Below are 16462 nucleotides of genomic sequence, written 5' to 3' on the forward strand. Positions count from 1 at the left end.
AAGTTGGCCTGTGAATAAAGGCTATCTCACCTCATAATATTGCTTAGCATTGGTGAACAACAGACGAACATCCTCTAGAAATTCCTGTTGTTCCTGGTACTCTTCACAGCTGCATCGGTCCTTCAGCATGTGTAGGTCAACAGGATTAGCAATGACCTCTTTGTAGTCTGGTGCCTGAATGCAAGCCAATATATAACAGTTAGTAGACAGGATGGTGTAGATGCTACGATTAAATCAAAAATAGCCCTCTCAGCCATGATTCAACATCTGAAAACAAAAACAAAAACTCTCAAAATAAGACAGCAAACCCCAAATATTCTTAACTATTGACAAGCAACCCAAAATGGTTATTAGTTAAGATCACTGGAGAATTCATCCCTGATTTCGTTACTCCTTCATGTTATGTATCGTATTTTTCGGAATATAAGCCGAACCTAATATGTTGATTCTCACACTGAAAAAGTCTCTGTGGCTTATACAGCAAACTTTGAAGGGTAAAGTCAGTTACAAAAGCTGCAGCCACGTGCAGGTGGTGTAGTCATGTTTTTGTTAGTTGCCACCATTTTCATCTGATAACTTAAACCAGTTGAGAATAAATAAACATTCGAGTTGTCCAAATTTTGAAACAACAGATTTCCCCAAGTCATGGACTCATGAAACACATACATGAAAACTTACACTTGACATGCTCTCCTGTGGCAACATTTTTCAGTGATTATTTTCCTGCTTTTTTATTCATTCTCATGGTGTATTTTTTGAAAGACGTAATTTTACACCTAATATACCGTCCGCTTCAATAGTGGACCTTTGTGTGGCAGATCTTTCATCTTTTCTCCGATCGTGTTCAGCGTGACATGCCACAGAATTTTTTTTTTACTTGGGTTTTCTGACGACAAAACTTTCTTTGGTCACATGCCATATGTGAATGCGAATTGTGTGGGAACTAAAGAAGTCAGCTCCTCACAGACTGGATTTCTGGACAAAACCAAAATTACAGCAATTGCTGGAAGGCTGGTATCCCTGTTCATCACATGGCTGGTAAGCCAGTTGCTGGCCATATAGACAACCAACACAAGTGTTGACAACACTGCAAGCAAAATAAAGGTCCTTCAACAGCACAACTTCATCATCTGAACTTAACTACATCATCTGAAAAAGGAGGGCAGGACTCTGAGGTCTGTTTTCAGCATTACATGAAGAGGTGTGTGCAGGCTGAGAGCACACTGACATCCCTGGCTCAGGGAATACAAGTAAAATACAAAACTGGGAACTGCAATAAAGACAGTGTTGCCTTGCTGACTCCCAAGCAAAAGGTGTGATTAAAATGTGAAAAAGCTTACAACATGTACTCACATTCTACCTACACTGTACATTGTACGATGACTAATTTCTCTTCGAGCATACACGTACATAATATCACACTGCATGCTATGGTCTTTAGCCAACACTTAAAAGCAAATACCTGTGATGAGAGGGTGGAGATTAAAAGTTGCTTTAAAACTAGCATAAAGAAAAACCCAAATCACTAATTCATTAAAACTTGGTGTCCTGTTCTTACATCTGCTGGATCTGGCATGGTGCGGAATGGTCCACTGTCCCTGTATCTTAACATCTTGCTGATGATGTCCTCTGCAATCTAAGAAAACCATTCATTTGCAAAACTGGTGTTGATTTCAACATGTGGAAGGCTGTCAACTTTACAAAACAGGTTAAAAAACCTGGTATGCCCTTTGCCAACAATTGATTTTTCCTTTGCATGCATGTGCCTCACCCTTATTTTAAGTTTTTGTATTGCTATTTTAAAGATTATTTTGGTACCCTTTTTATGCTAATGCAAATGTCCATATTCATGAGCAAGACTGTGATGTCACTCTATGCAAAGTTAAATTGACTTATGCATCAAAAAAAGTGTTTTCACATCTTTTTTACATTTTTATGTTCTTGCGTTTCTTTTCTTTTGATGATTCATTGTTGTGTAAGTACCTGATAATAAGCCACAAAGTAACATTTCTTGGCATTGTTTCCAAGGAGTAAATTTTGGGCTGACAGTTTCAGCAGAAATCCCTATGAACAGTGTCTTCCCTGAATGACATTAGCCCCAGTCTGGAAAAGCATTGAACATTTTTAAAAGGTGCACCTTTTAATATTCTAAAACGAAGGGATGTGAAACAGTTGTCATACTGTGACAATGCGCATAAAATTGCACAGTAATTATTTCTGAGGAAGATTCATCACATGGACCCTTTTATTAACAAGGTTAGCAAAGTGCTAACTAATTATTCCATTTCACACAAATTTTATCAACAACAAAAGGCTCAGAATGATAATAAAAGGTTAACCACTTGCTGTCAGGGAGCCCGGTTTCGGACACTTATTCTTTACATTCACAGCCAGGGTGCCCAAAATCGGACAAAGGGAACTGGGCCTTGTAACAAAAGACAGCATTTTTTTGAAACAGTATATCACTGTTTGGGGTATTCAGTGGGAGTAGGTTACCACCGGGGACAGAAGCACTCCCATCACTGCAGCGATGAGCCACACAGCACCGCTGCAAGCTAATCTGGCCCCTATTGAAAAGAGGTAAGCAGTGCACTGTGCCAGTTTTGGAACAAAAGAAAATTACGTAACATCGCACAATCTGGGCTCTTTTTACAAGGTACCATACCTGGCTGAAATACTGTGGCATCAATAGATGTTGTCTGTCAAATTAGAGTAGTAACCAGACAGTCCTTCGTGTGGGTATAAGTGTCCAGTAAATGAAAATATGAATTTTTAAAGAACTTTGAATTCAGAAAAAAATGAAAAATACTCTGGCCCCGCAGAATCAACATTTATAACTACCCCCAGCAGGAAGTGGTTAAGACGTGGTCTTTAGGCAGTGTTGACATAAGCACTGACTGACAAATAATGTTATTTTTTAATCCATCTGACCTTGCAAGTGAAGGCAATCTTGGGTTTCCTTGCGGCTGCTCGAGCCGCATCCTGAGCCTTTTTCCTTTTAGCTTGTTGAAGCCTCTTCTTCCTGGTCAGGGCCTCCTTTTTAACCTTTTGCTCGGCTTGCTTCAACTGAGCAGAGCGAGCGCGGTTCTGGCATGAGGCACACACCCAGCGACCCCTGAAAAGAAAAGTAGAGTGGGATGGGGAAATGTTAACTCCCAACAGTCCTCAGTCCTCCTATGGGTGAAGGACTGAGGACCTAGATTAGCTTTCCACATGAAGGAATTGCACAGCCTGTAACTAAACTGGTGTTCTCTGGTAATCTATTATTGCTCAGTTCATATGACAGAGTCAGAATTGAATGTCTTGGGTGATTCAATCACATTTCCTCGCGAACAATGGTCACTAAAATATGTTCAGAAATATTAAAACATACACAGGACGCCTTGTATTGCCTTTCCACAAATTTTCCAGTTTTAAAAACCTAAATTTTTAAAGTGGAAATTTCAACTGAAATGTTCTCACCTTGGAAAGTTGCGCATGGGTGGTTCATGGCATTCCTTGTGGTATGCTAAGGGGCACTTGGCACAGAGCACTAGCTCACCATCCTCGGAGCAAACTATGCACACATCCTCATGTTCAATCTCACCCTCAGAATCTTCATCCTCAAAATCCTCATCAGTGGTACTGCCATCCTCACAGGAATCCTTGCCAATAATTCGAGACATAACTTTATTTTTAACATTTTAAAGTTTACATGGCTTTATGAATTATGAACCAAGAAGTGGCCCAGAGGGCAAGTAGGGAAAATATTTAATTGCAAAACCTGGAACATAAGATGCTACATTCCGGTGTGTTCAGCTGAGAAACTTGGAGTGACATTGTTGGGTTCATCATAAGTGTTTCACCAGTAAATCACACTCAATTTACAAGTTCAGTCAAAATGAACAATGAATAAGGAATGATGCTGTTTGCACAAAGGTGTGTGACTTAGCTTGAGACTGGAAAACTTGCAAGGGACTAGTGAGAACTTTTGGTGGACTCTACAACAGAAAAAACAAGATACCATGTAGCACTAAGCCACTGCAAAACACAGCAGACTTGGTACTTAATCAACTGTTGAGTAAGAGGTACTTAATTTCAAGCTTCATTTTCAATTTATTCTTGATGATAGATAATACATGTATTTCTCACCTCAGACTCATCTGAATCATCCATTCCTTTGTAACTTCGCCTCCTGACACTTCTCCTGGCAGAAGGCTAAAACAAACATTTAAATTCCTGCTTTCAAACCATCTATTCTTTAAAACCTTTCAGGGATCTTTTGATGGTGTAAATATAAAAAAACTAAAATCAACAAGTAAATTGACTGGAGCAAGGTCTGAGGCTGCAACTCCTGGAAAAAGCTTACCGACGTATTAGGAACTGAGCTATCCAGCAACATCTGGCAACAGCTTACTGACTTGATACAAACTGCCTTATGCTAGTTGTACATGCACGCCCCTACTTTGCCAAATGGCACAAGTCTGATACTATCAACCTACATGTACATGCTACCATATGTGGCTTAGGATTCCACCAAAACTCAAGACATTAGCAACTTTTGCAAACCTAAGGAAATGGCAGTGAGAAATGACTTACAGCAATGTTCAATTCATGTTAAAATAATCAGATACGTAGAACAGGAAAAATGACAAGTCATCCTCATTCTTGAAATTTGTGAATTTTGGAGTTTGAATATCCCAAACAGGGACACTTTTTTTGTAAGTGGAAAGTTTGATCTACTAACAGCACAGGCAGGGCATTTCCAGTCACCCTTGGGTACAGTAGAGAGTGCTGGCCGTAGGCAGAACAGATGGAATGGTTGGTTGCACTCATCACAAAGCAACAATTTGTCCTCATCTCCCTTGCGTCGGCAGATCTTGCACTTGGCATTCTCAGCTGACTTCTCCCATCGAACGCAGGCCTCAAAAATGCTCAGGAGGAGGTGGAGGCGTGACAGTGTGGGGGCACTTTCAACTGCTTCAACCCACTTGGTCACCTTCTCTGGAATTCCTGACCCATCTTCTGAAAAAAAAACCACTAACATTCAGCAGCTCACCATGTTCAATGACTCTTCTTTTTATTACTAAGTTACATAATCTCTGTAAGTGCATGAGTAAAAGCAATTATTATTAATTTTAGCAACTACATGTACATGTATGTCCCCTAGTGTCCGTACAGTTATGATGTGGAGCATGCACAATGCCAACTGATATGGGCACTAGCAGAGTCCAGGGGAAAACATTAACCACTTGCTGCCGGTGGTAGTTATCAATGTTGATGATGCTGGTCCAGGATGAGTATCATTTTTTTGTTTTCAAAATTCTTTAAAATTCCTGTCTCCATTTACTGGACACACACGAAAGACTGTCTGGTCTCCACTCTAGCCTGAGAGACAAAATCTATTGATTCCCAAGTATTTCAGCCAGGCCGGCAGCCTTGCAAAAAGAGCCCAGATTGTCCAGTGTTATATAACTTTCTTTTGTTCACGAACCTGGCTCAGTGCACTGCTGACCTCTTTTAAATAGGGCCAGATTAGCGTGCAGCAGTGCTGTGTGGCTCATCGCTGCGGTGGAGAGCTTTTGTCCCCTGTGGTCATCTGCTCACTCTTAATGTCCCAAACCATGGTATACTGTTTCAAAACAAGGCTGGATTATCTCCACTTTTGAGAGTGAAAAAAATGTCAGTAATGCCCAGCAGCCTGGTCTTTTATTCCAAGTACGGTCTTTTGTTACAAGGCCCAGTTCCCTTGTCCGAGTTTGGAGACCCCAGCCACACATAAATGTATAAAGCATACATGTAAGTGTCCAGAACAGGAATCCCCGGCAGGAAGTGGTTAAGTGGGTGCACCGGTGCTTTTGCATCAAACAAACCACAATTAGTGCCTGGTAACCTGTAGTGTCTAGTCCAGCTGGGTTTGACTTGTGCATCTTCTTGCCTTTGAAGATTTTTTTTATGACTGGGTTAAATTTGCATACGATGTCAGGCAACACGGTTCTTACATTCCTTTATGTAACTGTATTATTCATTGGTATGTATTTTGCAATGCATATTAAGTCATGTGGTATCATTCAGCCAATCACGTTGTGCTATTCCTTTGCCATGTAATCTTACTGAGTATGGAGTACGGGAAATTCCATTTCTAGCCAGTCTTCGTCAAACACCGTTGGAAGCTGTAGACTGTAAGTTCACTTGCATTTTCTTCATGTTTGAGATAGAAAATGTGCCCATAATTTACATGTATATTTAAGATCACTGTGTATGTATTTATACCTTTTCTTACATGTCTTGGGAAACTTACTGCAACACTGTCGTGTATACATGTATTCATAATTTGAGTCGATATTTGGAACAATTGTCATCGTATTTTGCATGGACGTATGCACCTACACAGAATTGTGTATGTGTGTGTGTACATTTATTTACCAGTTGTGGTACGTCATTCTTGATGTTTATTTTAACATTTAACATTTATTTCAGTTATATCATTTCTTAAGCGCCATTTCTATTTTATAATTTTTTTGTTATTCCACAACAATTTTCAATAGCGCTGTACATATCAAATGACAAAAATAATGATTACACATTTACATGCATAACAGTTACATGTATATAAAAATTACAATTTATATTACACTTTAAAACTTACAAAAACTACATAAAAGTAGTAAACATTATTTTCTGATAGTTGCTCGGTTTCTTTTTGTAGTTTCAGCACCAGAATACCGCTGTGAAGCCTGAAACCTCCCACTAGCCCGTTTATTTCAGTAGCCATTTTGAACACCAATCACTGCACGTATTCCAGGGGTGTCGATAGTGCATATGATTTGTAAGTGTGTAATTGAAGCATACATTGTAATGATACAAGCAATGATGTGTGTGTACAACTGACGGAGTAATTAATATATCAGATATTGAAGATGTTGTAAATTCATTTTTAGTACAACTACTGGGGACAAAATCTTGTTTTAGTAAAGCAGCAAAATCCTTGAAATTTTGAAAGAAGATTGTATATGCAGTTAATGTGTAGTTCGGACCTAATTGAAATTGGGGTTGAATTTCTTATACTTATTAACTTCTAATATGTTTAAATGTATCCATGTTTATTTCAGTTTCACCAATTCCTCATGGAGTTGTATTATTAAAATTAAGGGATTGGCATCTTGCATCATCGTATTCCATTCTTTGGTGTTCTCGCGTGCATGTCGATGACAAGTGATCACCACTGTGGTAACCCACAGACTTGCCATGTTTGGCTGTGGCATACTGGAGTAAATAAATGTTGGAAAGGATGCACGAAGAGGGTGTGCAGTTCTCTTCAGAAACCCTCAGACGTCAACGATTGATCCCCACAGATGCACTCTGAAATTCCGAATCGGCGATGGTTATTTGGCAAAAGTCTGACATTTTAAAGTCAGTTATGACATTTTGCAATTCCAGCGGTAAAGAACAAATACCCAAAATATGAACTGCGATATTTATATCTTAAGTCGCAATCCTAGCGGTTCCTACGGTTAAAAGCAGGTGGAAATATGTCACAGGAATGCATTTGACAATGTGGCGAGGTTTCATGCCTGGCCAATTGTGGCCAATGACAGGAAGGACAACCAATCTTCCCATGTTTTTGTGTGGTGTTTTATTTTCCTCTGGACCAGCTACATTCGTTCAGTTTTCTTGTCATGTATTTTGGAGAATTTATGTTAGTAAAATGTTCAGTTTATTGTTAAGAGAGACATTATGGGGATATAAAGATGCAACCAGACTTTAATTATCATTGAAATATCAGAACAATCACTAAAATAATCAAAATTTAAGTCTGTGGTAATGAAAGTCATGTTGAACATGCGGAAGTGTTAAAGACACGCATGTGCAGTATCCACAATGCTTTGCAAATGCAACTGAACAATCCTTTGCAAATACAACTGAGCATTCCTTACCAGTATATCCCGCAAGCAGCGCGTAATTTGTTTTGTCCTTGCAGCACATGCAGTACTGGCGGTGGCCATCATTGACCCTTCTGATCTCTGTATGTCCTTATTCCTCGTGTATAACTTTATAATACTCCATGATATAACTAACTACCATACATTGTTTGTGACCTCGTCCACATCAATTATGCCGCTGCATGCATGAATGCATGCAACAGCATGGCCTTTGATATCGTGGGAATGAGGTCTGAGCTCCATTAACATGATTAGTTCTAAACCAATCAGATATCTCCAAGAGTTTTTGCCAGAATGTGTGATGACTGCAACAAAGTGAAATCGAGGTTACTATGACTCCATGGCACTTGCAGACCTACCAACTACGTAAAATACGATTTTGCTGTACTTTCTATGAGAAATTATTGAAAATGCCACTGTACGTTTTCTCCCCCATAAAATTTGGGTTTGGGCCATTTCGGCACACCTGAAAATAGTGATTTAATAGTTGTGTGTTTACATTATACTTGAAAAACAGCTACAGGCGTAGAGTGTAAAATGAAAATGTTTGTAGCGATCTCTGAAAGAATGCGTGTTGAAACACTACTGGATGGAGTGCCATTTAAATGCTCATGATTGAAACAACTGGACATGTGCATGTACACATGTACATGTGTACTGTAGGAGCAAACTGTATGATGCGGGCATTTCTCAGCGTGGCTCGAAGCACAGGTCTCGTGTGTAAATAGCATCCTGGAACCATGCGATCGTTGTGCTGTGAATGGCTGTCAATTAATTATCAATATTCATAAGTGGAACTCCTTTCAGCCATTCTTGCGTCATTGGAAATAGTGACTAACAATCTCCACTATACATGTATTTCACTGTAAATGTGCGGTTTGAAATAAGGTTAGTAAATATTTGCTTTCTCGATAGAGGGATCTGTGACAACTAGTGTGGGGCAAAGTTGTACTGCATTTTCTTACATGCTCTACTTGCATCGTTTTGTATGAGATTTTCACTGTAAATGTGCGGTTTGAAATAAGGTTAGTAAATATTTGCTTTCTCGATAGAGGGATCTGTGACAACTAGTGTGGGGCAAAGTTGTACTGCATTTTTCTTACATGCTCTACTTGCATCGTTTTGTATGAGATTTCAAACAATATTTGGACATAAACTCAGCAAACTGTCAGTGCAACACAAGTGTATAAATTGTCAAAAGAAGCTCTGACTTGGATTTAAACTTTAGGAAGACCCATCCTCAAGTTACAAATCCGTGGCGATGGAAGTGGAGGGAATCACCATAGAAAGGCATGCGGCTCAAGTCTGTGCCTGGAAAATCCATAAGCCTGGACATGTAATGTGCTTTCTTTGTAACTACACGTAAGTCGAATGTCGAATATCAAATCAGGTGGGAAAATGACCAACTCACTCCAAACACCTCGGTGTTTGGATTTCTCACGTTATTATTTTTTTATGCACGAAGAAGTGTGGACCCAATCCAGACTTGGTCAATATACTTATTTTGTGAAATGTTACAATTTTTAAATGAGAAATACAACTTTTAGATTTTCATAATGCAGTTTTGTGATTTCATAGGTTGGTCGGTCTGCACTTGAATCAATGGTGTGCAGGAAGTTGTCGGTTTATATCCCACCTAGTGTGTACCGGTATGTGAGATTGTTTCATAGAACTGTCCATCATCTTACCTTCATTATTAGTTTCCTCCTCATCGTTATCCTCTTTACTGTCCTCTTCTGAGGGTTTAGGTTTAGGCTTGGGCTGGGCCATAATCCCTTGAAGGAACTTTGGGTTAACACCTGCTTGGCTCTCAACGATCAAAGCTCCCTGAGCCAAAATATTTATACCAGGAAGGAAACAAGAGTTTTATACTATGCTGCTGTGACTACGAAATGCGAAGCAATTTTAAGCACACTTTCCTGAAGGATATCCAAAGAAAGTAATGTGCTAAAAAGTCAGTGATTTCATATAACCTATAAAGAAAGAACTGGTAAGGCATATAATTCCTTAAGTGCATGAGTTTACTTCAACTCTTCCAACATCAGCCCATTCACATTTTTGTAAGGAAAGTTGTCATATTGTAATAGCAAATTTCATGACTTCTAAATAGACAATTGTGCAATAACAAATTTACATGTAACCTGTTTCTCTTCATTAGAAAATTGAGCTCCATAAAGTATTAGCCACCCAATAAAGACAAATTAAGGGAAGGTGCATGTAACCTTGGATTTGGGAGCCTTGGACTAGACTAGGTTCAAAACTTAATCCTACTCCTCATTTGAACATATCCCTACCTGGCCACTCAGTGGCTTCACTGGCTGGTAAATGCTGGGTAAGACAGCCATTAATAATTAATGTACTCTCCCCAAACCGTTGAAGACAACAGTGCGTATCTTTGGATTACTTACCAAGTCTTTGAGCTTGGTGGCTGTCTTGACCTGTTCCTCCCATCTTTGTGGGTCTTCCACTCCACCCAAATTGCCTTGTCGGATGTGACTCTCAATATCTAGCAAGTCTTCCCTCAATGACTGCAAAAGCTCCCTGGGACCATCCGATTCCCGCAGTTCTGGACCAGATCTGTTGGAGTACAAATCAACTTGAAATGGGTATGCAAATACAGAGTCAAATTACACTGCAAGAGAGGAAATTCCAGACAAAACAAGAGTACATGTACACTGTATGCACAGAATCTTTTTTTCAATTTACAATGGTGTACCAGTACATAGGAAAAACACACTGGCAATTATTTATCTCAGGAATGTACATGGAACACTTAGGGTAAAAGTCTAGGTTGATGATGTGGCATTATTCTGGTGGCTTTACATTTCATTTCAGACCGGGCACAAATAATGCTGTTGTCAAAATTGCTGAGAAAAACGACATATTAACTATACATGTATGATCCTGCAACATCTGGAATTTAATAGGAGACAGGTTAATCTTTCCAAATATTACAAAACCCCAAATTGACGTTCACTTTAGTATTTGATTTGGAACTGTAAAAATAGGAAAGGGCAGCATCTTTACGCTCATTCTGTTGTGCTGGGTCAAATTTGCTTTGACATCCTTTGGCTCATCACAATTCTATTTTCTGCTACAAAAACATTGATTTGTCTAATGTGAGGCCAAATTTGGAATGTTCTCATTTGGCCCCTTGCTGATCCCTGAAATAAGCTCCCTGTTAGCTCAGTATTGTCCTGCTTTTGTTACTAGAGACTCTGTTTGTAGAGCCAGAGCATTTGGCTCCGGTACTGCACACCTACCTCCTGGACAGGTTGATCATCCTGACTATGTCCTGGTAGTGCTTCCTGATTTCAATACACAGAGCACTCTCTCGCACACCCTGGTTATCTAAGGCCTCCAAAATGGCTTCCAGCTCCTTGGTACTCTCATACTGAAACCACAGATTCTGGCCCACCTTAGGAAAACTAGGAGAAGAATGACAAAAAGTACTTCTTTGACAGGATTCAGCACAAACTGGAATTCAGACATGTGATACATTTTTTGCCTTATTATAAGAGTGGTATAGTGTCCTTGCATAAGCAGTCTGTCATTGGTGGTCTAGCTCCCAATACTTCAGTCATCAGGCACCTGGTGTACAGTTGCATTCTTTCAGATCATGCATATACTGCTTCATAAATGTGCCAATCAATGTCTGAGCACACAATTAGTCTGGAGAACACCTCAACAGGAATCTCTTTGTTTAGGGCAATCCACTTAAGGCCGGTTGGGTTTTGTCCTTTATTCCATCAAGTACATTTATGTTTTTACTGTCTGTTTTGTTTACCTGAGAAATGAAATAAATAAAACAAATAACAATAAATACATGTATATGTGTTAGTCCAAGAAGAAATTTTGCTTAGTTTCAAATGATTAGTTTTTTTATATTGCATGCAACTGTATTGTTTCAGAGGTGTTTGTGTACGTTTTGTGCATACTGTGTGGTGTATTTTTGATATTTATTATATGTTTAATGAGAGATGACATCATGCAATTTCCAGTCTTAGATGTACATGTACTTGACTGACTTTCTACACATACATGTATCTATCTTTGTAGGTAAAACAGTTTTGACTTTAGACTCATGATGAAATAATATTGTCCCAACTTTTTCCTGCTCTATGGGATGCCACCAGTCTATTTAAATCATCTGCAGCATGTTCAAAATGCATGTGCTAGCTCAGGATTGTTTTTAGCATGTACAAATACATGTACATTTACTGTAATATCACACCTGTTCTCATAGATCTGGGTCTGTCCACACTAACGGATACATGTGCAAATAACCAAAATCATCTCTTTCTTTAACAGTGTTGAGAGTCAAGAAATGAACTTCAACAATTTTACTGATATTATTTAAAAATAATCAGGATCTTGATAAAAATGTTCAGCTTAACATATTAGGGGTTCTTTTCTCTTATAGAAAAAAAGCGATCCATCTGTTAAAACATGGGTGCTACAGGTACGACATTTGTGAAATGTGTCAAAATCTATGCCTTTTTATTTCTTTATCTTAAACCACAATTTAAGGAGAGCTAATTAAGGAATAACATACGTCACAGTGTCTGTCCACAAAGCGGCAAACATGAAACAGGATGATATTGCCATTGCTTGAGCAGATAACATGAACAAAATCATATACATGTATCTTCCTGAGAAAATTTTTACAGTAATAGTTTATATCATACTTGTGGTTGTTTTTTCTACCAGATGACAAAACTAAGATTTGATTTTAGGCATTCCAAATATCTGTCCACTATTTTGTAACGTTTGTCACAACCATTTTTCCCTCCAAATGTAACAATCTTAGATGACCTATCTTATGAGAAAATATACATTTATTACAAAACCAAATTAAACAAATAAACAATTCATTTGAAAAAGTTGGTTCATTTTGCTGAAATAACAATGAGAGGACTGTCTGTCCCCAGGTTATGATATGTGTCCAAACGTTATGTCTGTCCATGTGACCAATGTTACTCATTTAGAAAAACTTACATAGAATTAATTTTAGCCGACATTTAATAGTCTTTTCAACAAAAATGATTTGGAAAATAAACAAGTCTGGTTTGTGAGCAATTCTGTTTTGATGCTCCACATGTACATGTACTAAAAACACCAGAAAAATGTCTGTCCACGTGACATACGATACACATTTTTCTTGAAATAAATTTCAGTGTTATCTACACTGGAATTTTTTCTAGGAGATAATGAAAGTTTCTAAAAGTAAACTAAAGAGTATTTAATACATGTACATTGCAGGCAATTTTCAATTACGTTTTGAATTTAATTCTCACATTTAAGGAACAAAGTGTCTGTCCATGTGAGAAATGTTACATCTTCAAGAATGAACTTCTGTAATTTCTTCAATACTGCTCAATTTTTACCTTTTTGTGGCAACAACAGTGAAGACATATAAGCCAAAATTAATGGCAATATTTTACAGTTGGGAAGTTGTATTGAATGTCACACGAGTGTAGCTGTTAGTGTGGACAGACCCATCTTCACTGGCTGAGGTGGTGAAATTTAGTGTTTTTTAAATTTAGTGTTTTTTAAATCTTGCTGTTTGTTTTAAAAATATTACGCAGCTATAGCCCTGAAACTACATGTAATCACTGTTGGACCATTGTCTCGCTATGGTATCCGTAGCTTGAATCAAAACACTGGGATCCTTCTAAAAATTCTGTCCATCTGTTGTAAGAATTCCTTGGTGATCAGGTTTTGGAACATGCTACTCCTTATCTATGGAATAAGCATCCAGTTCAAAGAGGAACGGCACTAGTTTAAACCATTTCAAGGCGCTGTTAAAAACTCACTTTTTACAAATTGTTTTTGATTTGTAACTAACTTTTATTGTACTAGTAATTCAACGTTCACACTTTTCTGTAATGTAAATTTGTATCTGCTTTTAATATTTATTTTTGATTTAGAATTATAATTTTCCTTTAGTTCATTCCAGTTTTATTTTAATTTATTTTAATAAATTATTGTAGGTGTTACTTACCCTGTACAGCTTATTGGAATATGCTCACATTGCATTTGCACTATACAAACTTTATTAACAGAATTACTGTGCGACAGAAGCTAGTTTCACAAATACAGCTACTCTTATACATGTACATGTACTCCTTTCCTACTACCAAATCTCTGGGTTATCTCAGCAAACCCCAAGATATTCAGGGTAGCACAAGCGTTCCAATTACTACACATATTTTTCCGCCCTGGGTTAAAAGAAAAAAATTGGCCTTTTCCCCGCAATTAACCCTGCAAGTGCCCATGGGTAAAGGATGACAATCTTGGAGTTTAACGGCCAAACCCCAGGGCTAGTAATGAAATGGGAAATTAAACAGGGTTAAGCATCCCACTGAGCAATCTCGGGGTTAACACACAATGAGGCATTGCATAATCTGCGGTCAAAGGTTAAAGAGCAACCCCAACGGTGGAAGAAAATAAAAAATATATACAATAAGAAGTATATTTACTTGGATCCCATTATAGGCATCTATGCCACATAAACCCGGATTCACGAATATTTTTTGTAAAAAACCTCACTTTTGAGACCCATTTCTGCCATGGGCCATGGCTACCTTTTGTGAAAGAGCATGTCGTCATCACTTCATTTACATGTACATCTCATGAATACAACTTTTCCAAGCTTTTGTCCATGTAGCACCGTAGAAACGGATCACCAGCTGGTGCATGGGCGCACTGAGACGTCGTGGTCACGTCAGTGCACATAATTACTTGTGGTATACATGTAGTAACGTGTGTAGTAACAGTTACAATGTCCCAAGCTGGCACTTTAGTAGCTGGAAGGCCAGAGATATTCTCCAGAAAATAGCTTCAAGTGAAAGACCGGAAACTGACAACTTGGGAGGAGCACACTATTGATAAAGAAATGATGAACTCGCCAGATGACTATTCTTCATGTACTTGGTACAACATCAGCTCACCAGAGCAAGAAGAACCCGAGGACGTCGAAGAGTACAAAGTCCGAAGTGCAGATCCTCACCACTTAGAACCCACCGTGACACCAGAGAACCAAAAGGATCCCAACTGAGCTGACGATGAGGCAAAGGCTGGTGACCTCCAACAAGGTCATGAAGTTTTTCATTTCCACGGTGGCAGGCAATCAAAAAAACATTTCTGCGTGGCGCCACCAATGATGGAAATGTGGACAGTTTTGAAAAACAGGAAGAATTGTTCCATATTTTTATCGCACTACTGCTATTAATTTAAAAGTCAGAGTACCACTTGCCATGTACATTCACGTACATACTACGACAGTATATGAAACTGTATTCCCCATTTTTTCACTACCATTGGGGTTCCTCAAGTTATGACATGAAATGTTGCTGCTGTCATTTTGGCGACCGATACCACCTTCATGTCCTCTGTCACCATTTTGGATCTGGACAGTGCTAGCTCTTTCTAAAACTGGACTTCATCTCCAATCAGGCTTCTTGTTTTTGTTTCTGAAGTTTTTAGCTAGTAAGTAAGCCAAATAGCGCCTTTTGAGCTAAAATTGACGTGTTTCGATGATTTGTTGCAGCCAAACCACCGAACTGAACCAAAAATCATTGAACTCAAACTCTGAACACTCTCAAACCAAACCAAACCAATAGTCATGATAGCACACAGAACTTTGCAAGAAAGCCTGATACAACTTACGATGGCCCTACATCACGTGATGGTTGTAAAAAGCATGTGGTGAGACTTTAGCATTGCTATGCAGCAGAAATGCAATACCTTGCATGTTCTCGGTTGAAATCAACCTGGAACATCTAAGCTAGAGCATTTCCATTACATCACAATGCTAAATTCTCACTAGTCCAATTGTGCTTATGTATATTCAGACAACATTATGTATGCTAATCTCCAATAGCCACAACCTTACACTCCATATTAAGTCAATGATGTCATAAATAGCTGCGCAAAACAAATTTTGATTGGCTGATGATCATAGTAAGACTTGTGCTCAATCGAAGGCTGATTTGGCCGGGCCGGGAGCAGTGCTCCAGGCCGGGAGCAGTGCTCCAGGCCAGGGTGCAACCAGATTTGTTGCATGGAGTGGCCTAACTTGACTTGCGTAAAAGTTGGTGAAAGTTATAGTATGTACACACTGTAAGTCAAATTTTGCCAGATCTCTAAGTTGTTTGCACATTTAAAATAACACAATGCTGTCATCTGTTCGAAAAAAGACTGATGGAAAATCGCCCTTTGGTCAAATGGGCACGTCCTGGGAAAGAATGTGACTTGATACCAAAGTTTTTGTTTCGATCGAATATTATACATTTAGCAGAATTCACTCGAAATGTAATTTGATCCTGTATCCCATAAAGAAGGATACTCCCATTTTAGCATGCTGGTGTTTACTGTGTTACATATCCTACGATCCTATTGTTGAGTAAGAATGGTCCAACCACAACTGCTTTTGGCTGGTGAAAAATGGTCAGAAAATGTCACACTTCCAATGGTAACTTTCTTAAATAGAACTTTAACTCTGAAATAAAACTTCGGGCTTCAGTTTAAAAAAAAAT

At 38.6% G+C, this 16462-nt stretch overlaps 1 protein-coding gene across 5 annotated transcripts in view; it reads right to left on the minus strand.

Annotated features, from left to right (window-relative positions):
• Positions 1-16462, minus strand: part of baz1b (bromodomain adjacent to zinc finger domain 1B) — an 81696-nt gene that overhangs the window by 3997 nt on the left and 61237 nt on the right. For 2 of the 5 annotated variants that reach the window (XM_087130997.1, XM_087130995.1), the window contains 9 exons: positions 11186-11350; positions 10331-10499; positions 9611-9749; positions 4727-5001; positions 4132-4197; positions 3463-3644; positions 2932-3115; positions 1559-1636; positions 31-174 (listed from right to left, as the gene is read on the minus strand). In XM_087130997.1, the coding sequence (XP_086987123.1) occupies positions 31-174; positions 1559-1636; positions 2932-3115; positions 3463-3644; positions 4132-4197; positions 4727-5001; positions 9611-9749; positions 10331-10499; positions 11186-11350 (1402 nt within the window). Of the gene's footprint in view, positions 1-30; positions 175-1558; positions 1637-2931; positions 3116-3462; positions 3645-4131; positions 4198-4726; positions 5020-9610; positions 9750-10330; positions 10500-11185; positions 11351-16462 lie in introns of all 5 variants that reach the window. The other 3 variants (XM_087130996.1, XM_022239304.2, XM_087130994.1) reach the window with 2 other exon arrangements.

The sequence above is a fragment of the Acanthaster planci genome, linkage group LG21 (assembly GCF_054643075.1).
Source record: "Acanthaster planci isolate LZ-2023a linkage group LG21, COTS_SCS, whole genome shotgun sequence".
In the NCBI taxonomy this organism is placed as follows: Eukaryota; Metazoa; Echinodermata; class Asteroidea; order Valvatida; family Acanthasteridae; genus Acanthaster; species Acanthaster planci.